The sequence below is a fragment of the Brassica napus genome, chromosome C9 (assembly GCF_020379485.1).
Source record: "Brassica napus cultivar Da-Ae chromosome C9, Da-Ae, whole genome shotgun sequence".
Classification (NCBI taxonomy): Eukaryota; Viridiplantae; Streptophyta; class Magnoliopsida; order Brassicales; family Brassicaceae; genus Brassica; species Brassica napus.
In genome coordinates, this window is record NC_063452.1 from 56,129,646 (window position 1) to 56,147,284 (window position 17,639).

At 36.3% G+C, this 17,639-nt stretch overlaps 3 protein-coding genes and 1 pseudogene across 4 annotated transcripts; 3 read left to right on the forward strand and 1 right to left on the reverse strand.

Moving 5' to 3' along the window:
• The first annotated feature begins 1,431 nt into the window (after positions 1-1,431).
• On the forward strand, positions 1,432-8,080 carry LOC106426135 (annotated as a pseudogene).
• A 310-nt stretch (positions 8,081-8,390) lies between these two features.
• LOC111209565 (probable disease resistance protein RPP1) lies at positions 8,391-9,850 on the forward strand. Its single transcript, XM_048768144.1, has 2 exons — positions 8,391-8,716; positions 9,067-9,850. Exons 1-2 carry the CDS (start codon positions 8,391-8,393, stop codon positions 9,848-9,850), a joined length of 1,110 nt encoding a protein of 369 aa, XP_048624101.1.
• An 11-nt stretch (positions 9,851-9,861) lies between these two features.
• Positions 9,862-13,166, forward strand: LOC106426142 (disease resistance-like protein DSC2). 2 transcript variants are annotated; one of them, XM_022709080.2, is made up of 4 exons: positions 9,890-10,177; positions 10,304-10,606; positions 10,700-11,694; positions 12,040-13,166. In XM_022709080.2, the coding sequence occupies exons 1-4, from the start codon at positions 10,052-10,054 to the stop codon at positions 12,179-12,181; spliced, it is 1,566 nt and encodes a 521-aa protein (XP_022564801.1). In that variant the 5' UTR covers positions 9,890-10,051; the 3' UTR covers positions 12,182-13,166. The 2 variants fall into 2 exon arrangements, with proteins under 2 accessions (XP_022564799.1, XP_022564801.1); XM_022709078.2 differs by having other exon boundaries at positions 9,862-10,177; positions 10,700-13,166.
• LOC106426141 (5-methyltetrahydropteroyltriglutamate--homocysteine methyltransferase 1) lies at positions 13,028-17,485 on the reverse strand. The gene is made up of 12 exons (XM_013866841.3): positions 17,287-17,485; positions 16,313-16,678; positions 16,130-16,217; positions 15,722-15,849; positions 15,224-15,615; positions 14,955-15,118; positions 14,792-14,872; positions 14,533-14,699; positions 14,350-14,455; positions 13,980-14,230; positions 13,692-13,893; positions 13,028-13,607 (listed from the first exon to the last, which is right to left on the reverse strand). Exons 2-12 carry the CDS (start codon positions 16,660-16,662, stop codon positions 13,239-13,241), a joined length of 2,298 nt encoding a protein of 765 aa, XP_013722295.1. The 5' UTR covers positions 16,663-16,678; positions 17,287-17,485; the 3' UTR covers positions 13,028-13,238.
• Between the last annotated feature and the right edge of the window lie 154 nt (positions 17,486-17,639).

Consider the following 17,639-nt stretch of genomic DNA (forward strand, 5'->3'; position numbering starts at 1 on the left):
AATTTGGATAAGGAAATCTTAGTTGTATTGATCTCTTGTAATATTTTTGAACAATATTAATTAATAAAATCTTACACTTGTAAGAGTAATAAATTGTTTTTCAATTAATATACATGAGATTAGAGTAATCACATAAATCAACATAATAACTCTTGTCTATTTACAATATATTTATGGTAAATAAATCAAAATAATCATTTTATTTATTTTATATGTTATATAATTATATGAAATGATATTGATATAAATATATAGTATATTTTAATATAAATAGTTATTATTGAGACTTCCTACTCATATGGTTTTATTAACATTTGTATATTTGATGTAACCAAAAATTAAAACCATTAATCCCAAAATTTTCGATGTGATATTTTCAATTTAAATTTCAAAATTAAAATATTAAGTTCTCAATATTTATTCAATGAAAATTTCAAATTAACATATTTATGTATTTTTATGTAGCACATAGTTTAATTTAAACGATATTAAATATATATATATATTAAATATATATATATATATATATATTATTTAATATGAATATCTATTAAATAAAAATCTATATTAATACGATTTTATAATCATTTGTATCTTGTTAAAACAAAAACAAATTATGCCATTGATCGTAAAATTTTCAAAGGAATTTTACATTTTTGTAATTTAAAACCATTTAAAAAAATCAAAATAGAACATATAAAAATTATTTTTTTAATTATATAGTTAATGTGATTGATAAATTTATTTTAAGAATATAAAATTAAGAAAAAATGAGGAAGGATACAAAAATTGTTATCAAATATTTACTATTCATAATTATTAGTTGACATATATCTTAATCATATTAGTTAATTCAGTGTCTTTTATTTAAGGAAAGAATATATGTGTATTATAATTTTTGTTAACTATAATTTTCCTTAGCAATTGGAGTTTGGACCTACAAATTATTCAATTGATTTTTATGATGTCATGTAGAATAAATTGATATGTTAATTAAGTGACACATCATTAAGTCTTTTTGTAATTAATACAACATATATGTTACACATTTTAAATGATTCTCAATAAATATATAGGGGATTAGAAACGGATAACCGATCCACTCCGACTTATATACAAATAGATGTATATCTATGATTAAGAATAGAAATTTAAATATATAATATTATATAATTATTATTTAACGTATAATATATTAATTTTTTTTTAAAAAAAATTTAAAATCTTTATACAAAACTACATTTTTATAAAAAAAAACATTTCTTTTATAAGAAATTTTTTAATTTTAAACATTTATAAAACATATAGTTTCATTAATTTTTAACTTTATATTTTTATTATGTACAGGTTATTTCCAAAATATTAAATTGGTACTATTTTAAAAAAAAACTTTTATTGAATAAAATGGATAAAATTATCCGTAAATATCCGTGAATATTCCAAATATAAAAAAAAAATCTGAATATCAGAAGAACCGAATATCCGTATTTTTGAGAAGCAAAGCAAATCTAAAAATCAAATATACATAAAATATAAAATAAATCACAAATACTGAAAAAGATGATACTATCCGATTCATGGCGAGCCTACTTGAATGTACGTTCGTATTCATAGCAGCTTCTTACTGAAGTAAATGGCCTTTGTGGGCTGAGTCTGAGCAGAAAACCCACCCCAAATTTCATAAAGAAGTGTATTTTGAAGACGCAAAAAGGACAACCTTTAGACAAATATTTATTTTCGTGTTCCAAAACTTTTCAGAATTTTAATAATTGTTTATTTGAACACAAAAATAAATATTTGTCTAAAGGTTGTCCTTTTTTTTAGAATAGTAACGTGGCTTTCATTTCAGTCAATGTGGCTTTGATATAAGAGCAAAGCATACATGAACATCTTCCCAAAGCTTTTCAAGCATTCTATCTCGCAGTGTAAAAGTTCAACAAGAAACTCAGTGACAAAATTAAGAGGACATACATTTGATCGGATATGAATCCCAAGGCAGTACTTTAAGTTACGTGGTAGATCATCCGTGCCATGAGGTAAGTACTAACACTTTACTGCATCATCCAGAAATTTCTTGAATAGCCTCAAGAATTGGAGAATACTCATTTTCTATAAAGCTAGATGAATTTTCAATTTAAAATTAGTTTGCAATGAGTAGATTGACATTATATCCTTCTCCGTTCTTATGTAAAACTTTCTCCCTCATTTTCTTATTGGAGAATATGCACTTCTTGGAAGATTCTGAACGCACTGTCAATATTGTATTGAATAATACCAGTTGAAGTTTAACAACGTGCAAGCACGTTGGAGAAAAGTTATGTGTATGGCCTATTATATTATGTAGAACTTCTTTGCATAGGCAAACACAGAGTCTAAAGAAACATGTTCGTCGCAGGAATACTCGAATCCATCCTAGGAGAACTTTCGAACAAGACCATCCTAGGAGAATCAAGAACAAATACAAATCCGATTCAACAACTCACTACAGCTGCTACTTCTTCTTCATCATTGTCATCAACACATCAATACTGCTACGACGTCTTCCCAAGCTTCTCAGGTAAAGATGTCCGCAGAACTTTCCTCAGTCATTTTCTTGAAGGATTGAAAAGCAAGGGAATCAAAACGTTCATAGATAATGGAATCATGAGGAGCGAGTCTATCAACTCGGAGCTTGTAAAAGCCATTAGAGAATCAAGAATCTCTGTAGTGATCCTATCTGAGAACTACGCTTCCTCGACCTGGTGTCTAGACGAGTTGCAGCTGACATTAGAGTGCCGCGTTTCTTTAGGACAGACTCTGATGCCAATCTTCTACAATGTAGAGCCGTCTGATGTCAGAAATCAAACCGGAGATTTCGGGAAGGCCTTTGAGAAAGTTTGTAATGGGAAGAAAAAGGTTGAGAAAGAGAGATGGAGACAAGCTTTGACTCAAGTTGCAGCTATTGCCGGTGAACATTCTGTTTCATGATAATATTATTCACTAGTTTTTTTTTAAATAATGTTTGATATTAATAATTTTTTGGGATTTTGCGAAAAAGAGTAAAGAGAGATAGAAAGAGAAAGTAGAAGAGAAGAGGATAATTTTAGTTAATTAGTGAATTTGTAAATTTTTGGTGTATATATGATTCAATTTCCCTAAATTTAACCGGTTATATTCACTAACTCTTTTTTCTAAAAATAAAATTGAATACCAAAAAGTCAAGGTTGAAACTCATAATTTCTTAGGCCAGAAACCACAACATCCTCTATATATTAATCACGAAACATTACAACATGTTTTAGTAAATATGTGTATCATTATGATAATTCTTAGATTCATAGAAAATTAAGTTGGTCCATATAAATATATATTATACTTTTTATTAAACAAACTATCAAATTGATTACTAGTGTACAAAAGAATATTCTCAATTCTTTCCTTAAATAAAAGTTACGGAATTACCTAATAAGATTAACATATATATAATACAATTAATGATTATAAATAATACATATTTGATAACATTTTTTGCATCTTCTCTTTTTGTTTAATTTTGTATTATTAAAAGAAATTAAACAATCACATTAAATATATAATAAAACAAAATAGATTTTTTCTTATATGTTATATTTTGAATATCTTAAAACGATTATAAACTACTAAAATGGTAAAAGTTTCACATTGAAAACTTTGTGATCAATGATTTAACTTTTTTTGTTCAATTGCAAGATACAAATAATCATAAATCGTATGAATATAAAGCCTCATTAATAAATATTCATATTATATATATATATATATATATTACTATCATTTAAATTAAATTATATACTATATAAAAATATGTTAATTTCAAAATTTGCATTGAAAATTATTGAGGTCTTAGTATTTTAATTTTGAAATTTGTATTGAAAATCTCACATTAAAAGTTTGTGATTAACGGTTTAAATTTTTGTTACAGCAAATATACAAATGTTAATAAAATCATATGATTGATGTATTTATATTAAAATATATTATATATGTTTATGTCAATATCACTAAAGTTCAATTATATACCATATCAAGTAAATAAAATGATTGTTTTGATTTATTTACCAAAAACATGATTGTAAATAAATAAAAGGTATTGGTTTTGATTTATGTGTTTACTCTAATGTATATATTTTTATGTATACAAATTATTTTTTTAAATATGTGATTTCTAATATGTTATTTGATCATGACAAAACCCATAAATACACTTCTTCAAATCGAAGTGATTTTTAATATTGGAAGCACTATATATATATTATTTCATTCAGATTAAATAATTTAGTCTTGATTTTTAATCCTAAAAAACTTTTAATGAAATATCATGATAAGATTCCAATCACCTTCTTTTGAGTTTGTTCGAAGAATGAGAGATTTGATCATTCTTATAATATTTGTTTCTCCCTAATACCCTATCTAACTATTATAATTGTAAAAATGATAGATTTGAACTACTTCTTATAAGTTTTCTGGTTTATCATTTAATAAATCAAACAGTTCTTATTTTATACATAGTTTACATATACTAGAATAGTAAAGTATTATATTTTTTTATTGGTATACTCTTAAGTAACTACACCTCAAAAGTGTAGGTTAATAAAATAAGTAATTTGTTTTGTTGTTCTAGAATTAGATGATTTTTAGACAGAACTGGTAAATATATACTAGACAGACATTTATATTTTGGGTATGCACCTATATTCTATAACAACTTGATATATTAGATGTGAACACTAACCTGTGAATAGAGTTTGCCAGTAATTTTCTTTAAAATTTTGATTCTTAGATATGTATCTGGAGTAGTGGAGTGGAACGGAACTAATTTTTACAGATGTCTATCTTTTTAAATTGACACTTATATAATTCACCGAATTCACAAAAAAAGTTAAAAAAAAAAGCAAAACTCATATCAATGAAACAAAAATGAGAATGAAAGCACAATTTTATATAAGTATAAAATGAAATCACTTATGGAGATTCAATAGTAAACAAATCGAGAGCAGAAAACCTAATCACTTTTCGTCATTTACAATTTGCCTATCTGGTTTTGGTGATTTGTGTCAGGCGCAAAATATAATTTTCTTTTATGCATTTGAAGTCTTAAAAATAATTAAAAAATAAAATGTAATATATTAACTCTTCAATAACGATGATACATTTAATATATCAACATTTGTATTCGTTATTTTACAATCGATAAAGATTGTAGTGTTGCAAAATGTTAAAATCATTTAATGAATAAACATTAATATAAAAAAAACTTACTGCACATGCGCGCGAATTATCACCGAGTGTAATATTAGTTTCGCAGCAATTATAACTTCATTTATAACTCTCCCTTTTGTAGGACTAGTGAAGCACTGATGATCTCGAAGATTATTAAGGACGTTTTAAACGAGTTACCATCTTCAGACTTTGATCGGTTAGTAGGAGTTGAAACACATGTAGAACGCATGAAAAATGATAAGCTTAGAATCAGATGAGGTTAAGATAGTGGGGATATGGGGTCCAGCAGGTATTGGCAAAACCACCATAGCTAGAGCTTTATGCCAAGAAGTCTCGTGTAACTTCCAGCTTAAGTTTTATATGGACAATCTTGAAGGAGCGTATAACAGAACGACTCGTGGCCCTAATCGCTAGCAAGATCATTTGGAAAACGAGATATACTCTGGAGTTTTAGATCATAGGGGAATGAAGATACCTGACTTACAAGAGGTACGGTTTAGGTTGAAGCATCAGAGAGTTCTTCTCATTCTTGATGATGTATATGTTCAAGGGAGCTACAAGCTTTGGGAGATTTAATTCAAGGTCTTAGATTCGGAAGTAAGGTGATTGTGAGTAATGAGAATCTAAATACACTGAGGGGTAACGAGATAAAACAGATATATATAGTTTCTTTCCCATCGACAGAGGAGGCTCAACAGATATTCTCATACTCTGCGTTTGGACAAAGCTCTCCACCAAGAGGTTACTTGAAGCATGTTGTTGAAGTAGCTAAGCTTGTTGCTCCTTTCCCACTTGGTCTCAAGGTCTTAGGCTCCGCCTTGCGTGGGAAGAGTAAAGAGGACTGGAGATTGACACCAGCTAAACTCAAAAACTATCTTAGCGAGAATGATGTTGAGAAGGCAGTTAGATATGTGTATGCTGGTTTATCTGCGAAACACAAACATTTATTTTGTTCGTTAAGAGGTTCCAAGCATTGGGGTAAGAATGACGCTATGTTCTCGCTTGCGGGGAGGGAGTGGAACGTTGATGAAGGGATACAAACCCTTGCAGACTTGGCGCTCATCTCTATATCTAGTGAAGGAGGTATCTTAGTACACCATGTAGTAGAGAAACTTATGTGGGAAATGTCTACTCTTGTTTGTCTATAAGAAAATGAACTTTACTTATTCTATGGTGGCTAGCAATTTATGCACAACGTGGTGCAAACGTGAACTTAGCCATATAATCAGAGAGGGAGAAATAATGATGCGCTATTACAGCTAATGTCTTCAAGGTTACGTTTGTCCTGATAAGTTGCATGAAAGAATCAAAAAGTTTTTTCTGCTCTGGTCAACAATAAATAAATTTTGAGTGCTTTAAGTTTTTACATGTGTTATAAAGGTTTTTGGTTCCTACATTGTATTTTATCTTTCTTCCTAGTTAAAATGACTACACCAAGTACGTGAGACTCCTACAGAGTCTTATGTCATTACACCGTCCGAGGTTGTCCTTGCTAGTTCACTCACATATCCGCATGAGGTACATTCAACCCTTTGCTCAAAGAATGAAAATAGTTTGCCTATGTTAACAGCTGCAAATGCTGCGCCAACTCACTCACAAATTATGGAAGAAATTTTTATCACAAATTATCATTTTTGAAAGCTCTGCCACTTCTGAAAATGAACAACCAATTGGTCCTTCCACTCCTCTCACTCACAACCATCAACAATCTCACATGGAGCCAGAGATTTCGTTCTCTTATGGGAAAGAGACTTGTTTTGATGTAGTTGGAGAGAATTCTGGTTATAACTTAACTAAAGGAAGAAGACCAACAAAACCAACCCAAAATATTCAAATATGGAAGGGATGAAGGTTAGTGGAAGAGGTGAAGGAGCCACATTCACTAAAGGGCTGTTCGTTTGGTTGTCGCAGGTACCGGCGGCAACGGCAGCGTCAACATTCTGCGTTAACTCTTGTTCGTTTCGTTGACGCAGGAAACTGCGTCTGACGCCGCGTCCAAACGCCGCGTCCTGCGGCTGACGCCGATAAAATCTGCGGTCGCGATATAGTTAGCGGCAGTGTCAGCGGCAGCGTCAGCGTTTGCGAAACGAACAACAACTGTCCTCATTGACGCTGACGCCGAAACCTGCGGCAACTAAACGAACAGGACTTAAGTAGTGTCTTTCAATTTTTTGTTTTTTTTTATGAATCATAAGTGGATCTTTCACTAGGGTTGTGTTTAACCCTTTTCTTGTTGCAAACTTTTCAAAATTTACGAGTAAAAACTCTTACTTGTATTACTTATGCATTTTAACATTAAAGTTTGTTTACCAAAAAAAAAAGTGTATATCGGATGTTTAACCCTCTTCATGGCTTTCTCCAATATGGCTTCACAGAACAAGGACCGCCACGTAGATCGGATGTTTTAAAAGAAGGAGAAGCTTCGTGCTGACACGTGCCAATACATGGTCACTGATATCTTACAAGAGGTGTAGGCCCAAAAACTTGCCCTTTTTCGAATAAGCCCACCGAAATAAAAGTCGTTTGTTTTCTCTCAGTTCTTACCTTACTGTACACAGTGACCGAGAGCGGAGAAGAATGGAGGGAGATTCTTCTTCCTTCCGTATATCGTTCGATTTTATTTATCAACGATTCTCTTTGTTCTCCCGTTTGCAATATCACCTCGGCTTTCTCTAGCTTCCTTTTGTTTTGGTTTTCCTGGGAGGATTTGGATTCTTCGTTACGGTTTAAGCCAAGTTCAGTTGTACTTGTATTGCGAGTCCGTAAGTTAAAATCCTTTGGTAAAATTGGGTTCTGCTATACAAAGCATTGGTTGGTATTTGACAGCTTATTAAATAAAACGTGCTCCCATGTTTTTGATACTCTTATATAGGTTTTTGACTTTGTAGACATTTCATGATACCTTCCAGGAAGAAGAGACTTAAAGCCTGTGGGAAAGTTTCCACGAATTTATGGAGGTTTGACTTTTTTTAAAAAAAATACATTCGCCACTCTATGCAATCTGATGATGAATGGATCTTTCATAATTTATCCCAAATTGATTATTTTCCATGATTCATGCTTAGTTCTGCTTTACAAAAGGTGAGACTTAAGTTTACAGATTATAAATTGGCTGTCTTGTGCTTAGGTAAAGGTTTCAATCATCATCGATCATGTCTGCGTCTGCATCTTCTTCTTTGTTCCCTCCTCGCCAATGGAAACACGACGTCTTCCCAAGTTTCAGCGGCCAAGACGTCCGCAGAAACTTCCTCAGCCACTTGCTCGTTGAATTTAACCGCAAGGGAATCAACACGTTCGTGGATGATCAAATCAGGAGAAGCGACTCCATCGGCCCTGAGCTCGTCTTGGTCATCCTCACCAAGAACTACGCTTCTTCGAGCTGGTGCTTGGATGAGTTGCTGGAGATTATGGAATGCCGAGAGACTGCAGGTCAAAGCGTGATGACGATCTTCTACGATATGAATCCAATCCATCTGATGTGAGGAAACAGAGCGGAGATTTCGGGGAGGCGTTCGAGAGGACTTGCGAGGGGAAGCCAGAGATGGAGGGAGGCTTTGACTAATGTTGCCAACATACTCGGTGAGCATTCACATAATTGGTAAGTTCTCTCCCTGTGGACTAGTTTGCTAGTTTCATGAGATTTCTTCATAGCTATTTTGCATGAAGTTTGGTTGAATGTTTAGCTGATAGGCAATTGAAACCTATAATCATGTGTGTAGTTTTTAGGGTAAAAAGTTAAAAGAGTTTCATGACTGCTAGTTCTTTTTCCTGTATGTGTATCAAATTCATGTTCCAAATTAATAAAGGAATGATATGTTCTCATTTCAGGGATAGCGAAGCTGCTATGATTTTTAAAATTGCCACAGATGTTACTAACATGCTGAACTTCACACCGTCGAGGGATTTCGATCACTTAGTTGGAATGGAAGCTCACGTAGCGAAGATGAGTTCTTTGCTATGTATGGAGTCTAATGAAGTGAGGGTGGTAGGGATGTGGGGTCCTGCAGGGATTGGCAAAACCACTATTGCCAGAGCGTTGTATAACCGCGTTTCCAGCGACTTTCAGCTCAGTGTTTTTATGGAGAATGTCAAGGGAAGTTATAGCGGAAATGAGCTTGACAGCTACAGCTCGAAGTTGCGGTTGCAAGAACAGTTCCTCTCCAAAATGCTCAATCTCAAGGATATGAGGATAAATCATTTAGGCGTGGCAGCAGAGAGGCTAAACTCCCGGAAAGTGTTTATTGTTCTTGACGATGTCGATAAACTAGAGCAGCTAGAAGCCTTAGCAAATGAACCTCGGTGGTTTGGTGCTGGAAGTAGAATTATAGTGACCACTGAGCACAAAGAACTTTTCAAGGGGCATGGTGTCAACTATATTTATGAGGTGAATTTTCCGTCTTGGGATGAAGCTCTTCAGATCTTTTCTCAATCGGCCTTCAAACAAGATTATCCGCCGGAAGGATTCATGGAGCTGGCAGTTGATGTTACAAAAGTCACTAATCATCTTCCACTAGGACTCTGTGTTTTAGGCTCATCATTGCGAGGTAAAAAAAAAAGTGGATGGACACATGAACTACCTAGCCTTAAAGCCAGTCTTCATGGCGACATTTAGAAGATATTAAGAGTCGGCTACGATAGCTTAGGGAATGATGATAAATATAAAACTATATTTTTACATATCGCATGTTTATTCGATGGTGAAGAAGAGGATCGGGTCATTCAGCTACTTGATAATCGTAACTGTGATATTAAATATGGACTTGGTGTCCTTGTGGAAAGAGCTCTTGTATATATATCAAGCGACAAACGTGTTATGATGCACCATCTGCTACGAAAAATGGGCAGAGAAATAGTTCGTAGGCAATCTGTTCACGAGCCTGGGAAACGTCAATTCCTTATAGATGCTCAGGAGATTTATGACGTTCTTGCTGATGAGACTGTAAGTCCATTTATTTATGTTTTTTTTTTTTTTTTTATACATCATCTTGTTCATATGGCTTTCTGGATATGTTCAAGCAGGTCAAAACTGTTATGATTAATTTCCTGACGTACGTATTATTTTCAGGGTACAGGAAGTGTGTTAGGCATATCGTTCAACATGTCTGAGACTAGCGAGTTGTACCTAGGAGAGGGAGCCTTCAGTGGGATGCATAATCTCCAAATTCTAAGATTCTATAAACAATGGTCCGATAAGGCCAGGCTGCATTTACTTGAAGGTTTGGATTGTTTGCCTCTACCTCGTAAACTTAAGTTGCTTCACTGGGAAGCATGTCCTATGAAGCATATGCCGTTTCGGTTTCGTCCAGAATGTCTCATTGAAATCAACATGAAAGAGAGCAAACTTAGGAAGCTATGGGAAGGAGTCCCAGTAAGTTCCTTCACAAACTTCACATGTATTATGATTTTGTTGGAAATGACACAGTTTTGACAGTTCTCGTGGGTTTCTCTTTTTCTGTTTCAGATGCTTAGAAGTCTAAAGAAAATGGATTTGAGTTATTCCATTAGTCTGGATGAACTTCCTGACCTTTCAGAGGCAATATTTTTGAACCATTTGGATTTGCGGAATTGTGAAAGCTTGGTTAGGCTTCCTTCCTCTATTTGGAAACTCGGTTGGTTAAAGTTCTTACACCTTCACTACTGCATAAACTTAGAGCCTCTTCCAGCAAACAACGCATTGTCCTCTCTAAGCTACCTCAGCATTGGCGAATGCTCGAAAATTGTGGATTTTCCGGAGATTTCTAGTTCTATTGAACGTCTCGATGTGTCCTTTACTGCAATAGCAGCAGTGCCTCCATCAGTTGAGAACTGGGATTGTCTTCGTAAGGTGGAAATGATTGGTTGTGAAAATATAACAGAGTTCCCACGTTTTTCGTATACTGTCACTAAGTTACATCTGCAATCCACAGGAATAAAAGAAATTCCTCCGTGGATCTCGGATCTCTATGAGCTCAAAGTATTGTCGATGGCCTTTTGCACAGAGCTGGGAGAGATCTCTCCAGAGATTTGCGAGTTAGGAAAACTCAAATCACTTAATTTCAAAGGTTGCTACAACGTAAGGGAGTTCCCTGCAGAAATCTTTCAGAGCTTCTGTATATGGCATGAGTTGGAGTTGACATTGGTGGGCATTGGCGAGAACAGTTTGCCTACATATACACCTGAGGAGACCGAAGATTTCCCCTTAAGGCTGTATCTGTCTGAGAATGACTTTGTCAGTATTCCAGATTCCGTCGTGCAGAAGGTACAATACCTTTGTCTTAGAGACTGCAGAGAACTTGAGTCGCTGCCAGAGCTTCCCGACTCGCTGTCAGAACTGTACGCAGATAATTGTGTGTCTCTTGAAAGATTATCTCAGTCTTCTCGCTCACCTCATGATCCAAAGCTCATCCTCAGTTTCATCAACTGCTCGAATCTGGATGAAGAAGCGTGTGAACTAGTCATCAAGCAATGGGCTTGCGGGTATGCAGTTCTACCTGGTAGTGAAGTGCCTTACTGCTTTTCTCACCGAGCTAATGGAAGTTCTCTAATCATCCATTTAAACCCGGGGAATTTATATGGATCCTTGAGATTCAAGGCCTGTGTTGTTCATTCCCCGGGAGATGAGCTCGATGATGTGCCTTTTCGTAGTTTTCAAATATCTTGTTACGTAAGAGGCAGGCATTCCACCACTGTCTATAAATGGCCAGAGATAGATGTGGATAAATCAAATGATCCGCTTCTGGAGGATCATCTGTTTATATTTAACTCTTACTTCACCCTAGATGGAGACAACATCCCTGAAAGCGAGATGCTTTTTGATTTCAGATGCTTGGGGATGAAAGTATATCCGGACACCGTATCCTCCAATATATTGGAATGTGGTGTACAACTCTTGGAGCCTTGTTCTTGCAAATACGACAGGCACAGCTCACCCCGAGGTATCGACTATTCCTCTCAAGGACGATGAAGGCAACAACAAGAACATTTCAGAGACAGGGAAAACCAATAAACGAGAGAGGTCAAGTGATGCAGAGGGACTAGAGAAGACGAGCAAAAATCTGAGACTCAGCAACTGAGAAATATGGGCGAAAATCTGAAGAGACCCACATTGATGCTTCGTGTGTGTTATTTGATGTTATGTGTGAGTCTAATTTAGTTCATTAAAAGCTTGCACTGTGCTGATTGATGGTTGTTAAATGTTGATGTGTGTGAAAAGTGACAAAACTTGATATTAAAGGAAGGAAGCGCACTGTGTCTAGTTGGTTTTGGGAGGCAAAGTATGACGGCTGCAGGAGCTGATTCTGGAAACGGACTATGAAACATTCTGATGTTGACAGACCAGTTCTACATTGGCGAGTTTTATGTGGCACTATGTGATTGTTATCTATGATGCAATGTATCTTAAATTGTTACACTTTTGGTCGAACACGCTTGTATTTGTGTTCGACCAAGTTGTTCTTCAGTTCTCGCATTTGCTTATGTGTTTGTATCAGTTTCCTCTGTGTGCATTTGTAAAAAAATGCTTTTTCAAAACTTGTCATCCGGCACTAGTCCGATGGTGAAACTGTTTCAGGACCTTTTCTATTCATTTTGCGATTCCCATCGACTGTTTAAAAATGCTTTTTTCAAGCGTTGTAAAAAAATTCGTTTGATTCTTAAATTGTTTCAATTGTTGATGACTACGGCATGGTTTCCTAGTCGTCAACCAATTCCTGATTAATGGCTTGTTGATGTGTACGTTGGTTTTTATGGACTTCAGAAGTTGCAAAATTGAAATTTGATTTCGAATGCTTATTTGGTAGTAGCCCTTGACTTAACAAGAATCAATCTTTATTTCCTTTCAGAGAAACACAAACATAGCAGCAAATCCAAAAGATGCCATATCACAAACAATATGCATCAAAACTAACTTCGACTAAATATTTTTATAAGAAAAAGTAATCAAAGCAAAACAAAACACAAACCCCTTATAGAGAAAAGAACTCGTCCTTCAAATCATTCATCATTTAATTTCACGCTTTTCTTCACTTGGCACTGGCGAGCTGGGAGCGGATGAGCTTAGCCGCATCAACCATGTTCTTCAACGCAGGCTTGACCTCTGTGTACTTACGGGTCTTGAGACCACAGTCAGGGTTCACCCAAAGGATGTTCTGCTCTAGGACAGCAAGCATCTTGTTCACTCTGTCCGCGATTTCCTCAGAGGATGGTATTCTTGGGGAGTGGATGTCGTAGACACCTGGACCAATTCCAGCACCGTACTTCACTCCTTCACGGAACACAGAGAGAAGCTTCTCATCAGATCGGGAGTTCTCGATGGTGATGACATCAGCATCCATGTCGATGATGGAGTGTATGATGTCATTGAAGTGAGAGTAGCACATGTGAGTGTGGATCTGCATAATAACACCACCATAAGAAAACGGAAAAAACACTTCACTCTAGTATATACGAGCGATATGTGTTTGAAGGAAGCAAACCTGGGTGGTGTCTTGGACTCCACAGTTGGTGATTCTGAAGGAGTGAACAGCCCAGTCCAAGTAGAAAGCATGCTCGGATTTCCTGAGTGGTAATCCTTCTCTGAGTGCAGCCTCATCGATCTGAATGACATTGATTCCACCTTTCTCAAGATCCTCGACTTCGTCCTTGATGGCCAGAGCGATCTGGTAACAGGTCTCGTGCCTACAAAGTTTTTCAGATATATACGTTTTAGTCATTTTGTTGTAAGCTGTGTTTGTTTCAGACTTGAGAGTTTTTATTTTGTGTACCTGGGCTGGTCGTTTCTGACAAAGGACCAGTTAAGAATGGTGACAGGGCCGGTAAGCATTCCCTTCATTGGGCGAGAGGTCATGCTCTGAGCCATTGCGGACCAGAAGACGGTCATTGCCTTGGGACGGCTCACATCACCGTAGATAACTGGTGGTTTCACACATCGAGATCCATAAGATTGGACCCATCCGTTTGCAGTGAAGGCAAAACCAGACAACTGCTCTCCAAAGTACTCAACCATGTCGTTTCTCTATATTTTTTTTGAAACACGACTCGTCAGAAATATTAACAAAGACTACCAGCAATAACTTCCGCACTCTACTTCGAGAGTTCAGGCAATTAACATATAAAATTAAAGAAAAAGTTCACCTCTGGCTCTCCGTGGACGAGAACATCAATGTCAAGTTCCTCTTGGAGGTCAACAACTTTCTTGATTTCTTCCTTCATGGCCTTAACATAGTCCTCCTCGGAAACCCTATTAAAGAGAGATCAGTGAATCGTTAGTATCATACCGTTTAAGGAGATACCAGGAATAAAATTTAGGAGACTAACTTCTTAGCCTTGTATTCTCTGCGAACTCTCCTGAGCTCTACAGTCTGGGGGAAGGACCCAATGGTGGTGGTTGGTAGGATTGGGAGGTTAAGCTTCTTCTGCTGAGCATCTAACCTAGCGCTAACATTAGTTGCACGACGGTGGTCTGAGCCCTTCAAAGCAGCAGCCTGAGATAACAAATCAGAAACCATCTCGATCAATAAACGCTAAGGAGAAATCATTGACTGTGGACATGGCTGAGGTCTGAAGTCAAACTTACAGCCTTCTGAACACCCTCGTTGGTGACTCTTGGGGAAGACCTCCTTGAAGCCAAAGCAGCAGCGTTGGCGGAGAAAAGGGCCTGAAAGGGAACACAATATTAGCGTTCTAGTTTTTACCAAATTATTCAAGGACTTAATAAAATAGGTGGATAAAATTTCTACCTCATCCTTCTGACCAGCCAAAGCCTTGGCCAATGCGTTCACTTCAACGATCTTCTGGGCAGCAAACGCCAACCATGACTTGATTTCGTCGTCAAGCTTGGTCTCGTTTACAAGATCGACAGCGGTGTGGAGAAGAGAGCAGGAGGTTGAGACCACAAGCTTGTCTGAATCAATGCAGAAAGATAACAGATCAACGTTTGAAATATTTGTTTAGTATATTTTCGGGTGACTCAGGTAAAAGGCAGGCGATTCTGGAAGCACTTATTTACCTTTTCCAACAACACCCTCAAGTGCCTCCAAGGTGCTGAGAGACGCAGCAAAGTCATTGGCCCAGATGTTCCTTCCATCAACAACACCAGCGAAGAGGTACTTTCCCTCGGGGAAACCAGCCTTGACTAAATCAAGGGTCTTTGTGCCACGAACCAAGTCAAATCCAAAGGCAGTCACACCCTTCAACGAAGTTAGGGTCTTGTATGCTTCAGCAGGGATATCAGCGAAGTAGGTCTCAACAAGAACATTCAAACCAGACAGAGTTGATTCAAGTTCAGCATAAGCCCCAGTGAGGGCCTGGAGTTTGTGGCCCTCAAGATCCATGACAAGGACAGGCTCGTCAAGCTGAATCCAGGTGGCACCAGCTGCCTTAAGCTCTGTGATCACTTCCCTGTACACAAATCAAAGTAAAATTGTCAGTGGTACGTCAGAGGATCACTAATAACATCAAGGACATGGATTGAAAAGTAAAAGAAAAATATAAAGTAATCTCATACTTGTAGACGGGGAGAATTTTGGGTAGAAGAGAGAGAAGGTCAAATGACTTCTCCACACCCTTGGCAGCCTTAGAAAGCAACAAGTAAGAGACAGGGCCAACAAGTACAGGGACGGTGTCAACACCAAGCTGCATAAACATCAAGCTTATCGGATCAGAACTTCAGATAGAAACTACTTTTGGTGTACAAAAGACAACCAGAGTCAAACTAATTTTTAACAACTATTCTATCATCCGATTGTAATTTGTGAGTAAGCAAGCGAGTATATTCTTAACGTATCAAGATCTTCTGTGAAAACCATTCAATATATCTAAATTCAAACACTGAATCCACGAACCAAAGTCTATGATCTCCAATAAATAGTTATTTACTAGTAAATGGATAATAATAATGAAGAAAGATACGTACTGCCTTGGCTTCCTTGTACTCATTCACAGCCTTGTGAGATGCGTAAGAGAACTTAACGTCAGGGCCCAACTCAGGAACGATGTAATGGCTGCACCAATTAAAAATCATTCCATTATTCAACAACTATGAACAAAACTAACAATGTTAGTGCAATGTACACAAACACAAGAGTTGGAGACTCACTAGTTGGTGTCAAACCACTTGGTCATCTCCATGGCGGGAACAGAGGCGTTTCCTCTGGCCATGGAGAAGTAAACATCCAAACCAATCTCACCACTGGTGTATCCGTATCTGGGTGGAACAGCACCGAGCATGGCGGTGGTGTCGAGAACCTGGTCGTAGTGAGCAAAGGTGTTGCTGGGGATGTACTTGGTCCCAGCCTCAGACATCTGCTTCCAGATACCCGACCTGATATCAGCAGACACCTTCTGAAGATCCTCAGCAGTGCTCTTGCCATCCCAGAATGATTCCAGCGCGAACTTGAGCTCTCTCTTAGGGCCCATACGTGGGTATCCAACAATGTGTGAAGCCATTTTGATTATTTTTTCACTGCATCAAACACAAACCAAATCAAGATCAGTATCAAATAGTAAAATACACTCTCTTTTTTCATAATTTCGTTAATATAATAATAAATTAGTAATAATAAGTTTCATACTCTCAAGAAAGCTGCAAGCAACTACAGTTCACGTGTTTACAAATTAAAATAAAATAAAATCGAAAAGTATAGCTATAGCAGCTTTTGTCGTATTAATGATTGAATGAGTCCACTTCAAAGTAGAATCGAAAACTTTTAGATCAAAATCACATGCAACATTTGATGATTCAAAGCGGATCTAACTCAAACGAGCTTAGAACAATTATCATATTCGAACGATGACTATAGATCGCAAATCAGATCCAGATCTACAGATCGACCGACACCAACAAAAAATAAACTGAGATCTGCAATTGATGAGCTATCTCACCGTTTAGATCTCAGTGATAAACACGCAATACGAACAAACGGATCGGGGAGGAATGAGCTAATATATTTGAATTTAAAAAATCACACTCGATAAGTAATAAACAATAACGTGGAGACGAAAACGAAATGAAAAGGGGAAGGGAGCTAAATAAGGGAGACGTGGGGAAGCCATAAAATCTCGGAGACGTACCTCACGGAGGAAGAATCGGAGAAAGAGGTTTGGCTACGATGAAGAGAGAGCGAGGAAGGAGAGTGGCTCTGTGAGTTTATTTATAGATACAATCGTTGGGCTCTGTATAATTGTATAGATCTGGTGGTGGATATTTTAAGCAATAATCATATATTTCAACATTTTATTATATTTTTTTCTCTCATTTTCTTTCTTTCTTTCTTTCTTTCTTTTACGGCTATTTATGTGTTCTACTTTTCTGAGATCATTTCCTAATTTTCTTACCATAATTAATTTTTTTTTTGAAACACACAATTTCCAATGTATTTTAGCTAGGTATGTGTTTTTAGCCTTAAACATTTAAAATGTTAACA